This window comes from Ascaphus truei, unplaced genomic scaffold, assembly GCF_040206685.1.
Source record: "Ascaphus truei isolate aAscTru1 unplaced genomic scaffold, aAscTru1.hap1 HAP1_SCAFFOLD_402, whole genome shotgun sequence".
NCBI classification, from domain to species: domain Eukaryota; kingdom Metazoa; phylum Chordata; class Amphibia; order Anura; family Ascaphidae; genus Ascaphus; species Ascaphus truei.
Genome location: NW_027456733.1, coordinates 174,081 through 180,000, shown reverse-complemented (window position 1 = coordinate 180,000; position 5,920 = coordinate 174,081). Strand labels below are relative to the sequence as shown.

Genomic DNA, 5,920 nt, shown 5'->3' with positions numbered 1-5,920 from the left:
ATTGCTTTGGCATGTTATTTTGATTCAGCACTGGACAGCGAATGCGAAGCAAAATAAATTAAAAAGCAGAGCACATATATAGTACCAAGTTAGATAATCATACCAATGCACACATCTATACAAAAAAAAAAAAACGAAATAAGAAAAATATACATGCTGTAATTTGAGATTCCACCTGATTATTCACATTACTACAAGTGAATATAAAAATAAGCTTTTTTTTTTCATTGCTGGCTACACTATGTACAAATAAACTCATATTTCATGCCTGACCATGCATTTGATTAATAAACCTATTTTTCTACAAGGATCAGGTTTTTGGTTTTAATTGAGGAGATGGAAGGGTGGGGAAGGACATTTTACAAATAGATCAGCAGACACGCTTTGCAAACATTGTTTGATCTGAATGAACCTACATTATACAGAACGATAAGATTTCATACATTGTGAAAAACTTGGGCTAGCTAGAATTGACGCGTTTCTATGTAGTATTTTAAACAATTCAGGTAAGAAAAATATTTTTTTTTTATTCTTGAATGTTTGGGGGGAAAAAATCTGATTTTAGAATGAGTTTTTTTTAATCTACAACCAGGACATCTCTCCTGTAATTAATTGTAACGGTGGAAAGTGACTAGATTTTTGTATTATTCATTGTCATTTTAGAGTTCTCTTTTCATTAAACTGCCCACTTCTTAATTTCTCACATTGTTAAAACATTGAATACTTTATTAGAAATGTATTTATGTTGCATTTGCATCCTAAGTAGTTTCAATTAATATGAATACTATTAGGGGATATTATACAATCTAAGAGAATAGCTATAGTAATAATAACATTATGACTTTAAGTAAAAATATATACATTTTAAATTAATACTGTACTGTAATTGATTCATATTTATTTTCAGTTTCTATTTGAATACAGTTTTATATTTGAACTTGCTTATGATATTTCAATTAAAACTAATTTCTGGTGTTAATAATTGCACCCTATATCAGGAACAAAGTATTAGAAAATTATAGTTTATACAACGATTTATTCAATTTTCACAAATTAAAATGTGCTCTAATATTATGGACACATTCTGGTCTTTTTACATGCATGAGCACAAACTATTTGTATCAATATAAATATACACATATATTTTAAATATCCCATTTTAGTTTCAAATGAACCGAACACGTCCCCAAAGTAACTTTTGTGATGTATATATTAAAATTAATGGCTCGACTGTATTACATTTTGGTAAGCATATTTGTGTGAAAATGAGGTATACTACAATCTAAATACTTTACATTTAATATTCATATTATCAAGTAATATGGATTTCAAATAATTGATTTTTTTTGTATTGATCTGCGAACTCTTGATCATATTAGAGGAATATGCAGTGTATTTCAAAGCAATATGTGTGGAATGTCCCACTAGCAGCAAAGGGATCATTCAAGCATATTAGGTAGCAATCTGAAAAGCATATCATAATCAGGTGTTTGTTTTTCTTAAACTGTGCTCAATTCTTTTTTTTTTTCTATTTATTTTAAGCAACAGTGTGACAGCACAGAAGAGATCTTGCAATACAGCAACCTGTGTGACCCACCGCCTGGCAGACTTTCTGAGCAGGTCAGGGGGAATGGGAAAGAACAACTTTGTGCCAACCAACGTTGGATCCAAAGCATTTGGCAGGCGAAGAAGAAGCATTCACATGTAAACTCAGAAATGCCATCAGGAATATGGTAATCCTAATTTACAGCACTACCTCTCACTTTTGCCATCAACTGAATTTTCTTGTCCAGGAGATAAATAGGGGACCAGGTGTAAAGCTGCTAATACATCATAGTATAGTGCAAGATTTAAATATGGACTGTTATGAAGAATAAGAGACATGTGACAATGATCACTTACGCACAGAGATTAATGATATTTTCCACCTGGGGATTAAAGCAATGCAGGTTAGGGGGGGAAAAGAGCACCAGTTATGCGATGCAGCAGCCGTTATTTGAACAAATCACAGCGCCGTTTTCGTGTGCGCTGCTGCACTCCACGCGGCATTAACTCCGCCAATCGCCCCAGGCACACGTGTTTATCGCGGTTGCTTTGTTTGAATTTCATGGAATGTGTGCAATTAAATGCAATGAAATGAATGAATTGTAATGTGTACAGTACTGTGCTACTGTGTCAATTTCAGGTGTTTAAAAACCAGAACACTAAAATGCCATTTTCTGCACTCGCCTGCGCTCGCGTCTAAAGGCGGTACGGTTGGAAGAAATCCCGCGCCATGACATGGGTATTCCGAGGTATACACCGCGTGAAGTGTTCGAATAACGGCCGCTGCATCTGTAGTACAAACTGTAATCCATTCTATTATAATGGACCACCTTCCTTAACTCATCCTATGAGCATCTCCTAAATACCCTATCCATATATCTTTAAGTCAACATAAAGGAACATTTTTACTAAGCAGTGGTTTAGGGTTTCCCCATCAAGTATCAACTTCTCAAAGTGCTCTGCAATGCATTGCTGGCCTCCCTGACAGTGAAAGGGTTAAAGGTATAGTTCAGGTCAGTCTGTAAAAGAAAAAAGGCCAACTCCTTCCTAACTTGACCTTAAAACAGTAAAGAATGTGTTAAATGTTTACATTATTTTTCTTTATTGCAACTCCAATATACTTTACTAAATGGGAGGCAGATTTAAGTTTTTGAAATGGCTTCCATTCTCATTTTTATAGGGGCTCTTATTTGTTCTTCTCTTGTTTTTTTTCAATATATATATATATATATATATATATATATATATATATATATTTCTTTAAACATACAATACCATTATCACACGAAATCAGAGGACAGCACTCAGGTAAGTCAGGTAAATAGGTTTGTATTGTGAACAAACAAGGCACAGGTAAGCGATGTTTCTGTCCCCAAACGGGACCTTTCTCAAGGTGGTGGGGACTGAAACGTTGCTTACCTGTGCCTTGGTTATTCACATTACAAACCTATTTACCTGACTTACCCGAGTGCTGTCCTCTGCTTTCGTGTGATAACGGTATCGTATGTTTATTTATTGATTATGGGACAAGCACCTACCTACATAGACTTACAAGTGGAGTGCCGGCTGTCAAAAAATGTGAAGTTTATTAACTCAACGTTTCGGCTCACGCATGAGCCTTTCTCAAGTTATTAAACGTCACTGTTTTTGATACTGGAGTGTCTGTCCTCTTTCTGTTCTTGTACCCATCTCTGTGGACTGTATGCACCTATCATCATGTTGTTAATTCTTTAGTACAGTGGGCCCTGGGTCTGAATTTTATATATATATATATATATATATATATATATATATATATATATATGTATATATATACACACACACATATATAATTTAATTAGTATTATTACAATATGTACAAACAATGCAATTGCTTTTTCAGATTGCCATGAAAATGAGACGTCAACGTCAGCTTTCTTCCAAAAACATCAAGACATCAAGAAGGCCAAACAAGAAAAGAATCAGTTTTGCATCCTTCTAATAGATAAACAATTTTTTTTGTGGGGGGGTTGAAAACAATGCTAGAGCACTTCTGTTATGTATTGTACAAAAAAAAGAGGTAATTATTAAAAGTTAAATTATTATATATTCTTTTTAGATTATATTTAAAAAATAAAATGTGACTGCATCCAATGATTATGTATCTTCTGGCATATATGTGCAATGTGGCCCATGCTACGTATCATGGTAAATCTGCAAATCTCGGGGATTACACAAAATTGATGCCTATCGAGGCATATCTGTAAAATATGGTGTGCTGTGCCTTGATGTAAAACATTGAACTGACATGATTGTACAGTATGTTAAAAAAAAAAAAAATTTAGACATTGTATCAATTGTGAATTTCAGCAAGATTAAAAAAAAGTATTTTAGATACACTCGGATTGAGATGCTTTTCTTTATTTACAATTGTGATTACTTGAGTTTGAAAAGTGCTTCTAATCTCCAATACTGAATGGTAACCAATCTTGGTCAGGCAGGAGATGTTCTTACAACAAGCCATTTAACCTGTCATGTTGCGGTGGGCTCATTATCGGAGTCAGGCTTCCAAATATCTCAATGGAAACTTTACCTTAAAGTGACCGAGTGGGAATATGATTGATCACTGTCATCACAAGTTTATAATCTGGAAATAACTTCATGGTTCTATAAACATCCCAATAATTTAAAATAATAAATGCAATCTTATTTTTAAAGAAGAAGTGACAAACCTGATTGTAAAATTTAATTGTTGATGAGTTTCTTCGATCCCTTACATTGTTAAAGAGGTTTAATTTACTTTAATTTCCATATTAGAATGCTATGTGTAATTGTTCTGTCTATCTATCTATCTATCTATCTATCTGTCTGTCTGTCTGTCTGTCTGTCTGTCTGTCTGTCTGTCTGTCTGTCTGTCTGTCTGTCTGTCTATCTATCTATCTATCTATCTCTGTCTGTCTGTCTGTCTTAGATTAGATTTATTTACATTAGAAAAGAGGCGTCTAAGAGGGGATTTGATAACTATATACAAATATATTCGGGGACAGTACACAGAGCTTTCAAAAGAACTATTTTGTCCCAAGGACAATACAAAGGACTTGGGGTCATCCCTTAAGGTTGGAGGAAAGGAGATTTCACCAGCAACAAAGGAAAGGGTTCTTTACAGTAAGGGCAGTTCAAATGTGGAATTCATTACCCATGGAGACTGTGATGGCAGATACAACAGATTTGCTCAAAAAGAGGTTGGACATCTTTTTAGAAAGGAAAGGTATACAGGGATATACCAAATAAGTAAACACAATAAGGATGTTGATCCAGGGATTAATCCGATTGCCAATTCTTGGAGTCAGGAAGGAATTTATTTACCCCCTTATGATATATCATTGGATGATATGTCACTGGGGTTTTTTTGTTTGCCTTCCTCTGGATCAATAAGTAAATATAGATATAGAATAAAGTATCTGTTGTCCAAATTTAGCATAGGTTGAACTTGGACTCATGTCTTTTTTCAACCTCATTTACTATCTATCTATCTATCTATCTATCTATCTATCTATCTATCTATCTATCTATCTATCTATCTGTGTCTATTGTGATACAATCACTGTCTCTAGGTGCTGGAATAGGGCAGCTATGGGACTTTCCAGTGTACAGAGAGTTAATCTCCCTAGAGGTGCAGAGCTGCAAACTAATTTAACAGGCTGAACTCCTGATTGCACATGGAGTTTTAAAAGTCAGGAAGTGACTACACACAGAGAGAGACTGCTGTTCCCAGAGAAGGGGGACAGAGAGGAGTTCGCCCCAGCTGTGGACGCTGGCACAGTCCCCTGGGCTCACTGGACGGTGGTTGCAGAGCCTGCTGGGACTGCCTGGGTTGTTAATCCCTGGAAAAAGAAGGAAGGATGCGAGACTGTACTGAAGCGGGGACATCTGCTCCATAACCTTGGAGTAACAGATAAGAGAAACACTATATTGCTGTGTGCAGAGATTGCATATGTTTAGCTATAATAGTTCGCCGGCACTATAAACGCAGCCTTAAGCCGTGCTCTGAATCAGCTGCCAGATGTGGAATCACAACTCAACTCCAAAGAAGCTGAACTAACAGCTGCACTGAGTGGAAAAAGAAATGCAGAAGGACAGCTTCAAGACCAGAGAAAGGACCTGGAGTCTTAGCGTGCTGGCCGCAAGATGGCAGAGAAACAAAAGTGTGACCTGGGCGAGGAGCTTGAGGCTCTGAAGACTGAGTCTACGTTAGACTCTACTGCTATGTTGGACTCTACTGCTGCCCAGCAGGAGGTTTCTCAGATGAAGTTGGAGAAAAAGGTTACAAACCTAAAACAGTCACTTGGGTCACAGAAGCAGTAGATAGAAAAGATGGTGGTAAAGTTAAAACAAA

The 5,920-nt window shown here is 35.9% G+C and overlaps 1 protein-coding gene across 4 annotated transcripts in view; it reads left to right on the top strand.

Moving 5' to 3' along the window:
• Positions 1-3,874, top strand: part of CALCB (calcitonin related polypeptide beta) — a 7,352-nt gene extending 3,478 nt beyond the window's left edge. Inside the window, exons 4-5 of one of the 4 annotated variants that reach the window (XM_075583884.1) lie at positions 1,549-1,733; positions 3,428-3,874. In XM_075583884.1, coding sequence (XP_075439999.1) covers positions 1,549-1,708 — 160 coding nt within the window. In that variant the 3' untranslated portion in view covers positions 1,709-1,733; positions 3,428-3,874. Of the gene's footprint in view, positions 683-1,542; positions 1,734-3,427 lie in introns of those variants that run through there. The other 3 variants (XM_075583883.1, XM_075583885.1, XM_075583882.1) reach the window with 3 other exon arrangements.
• The last annotated feature ends 2,046 nt before the right edge of the window (positions 3,875-5,920 follow it).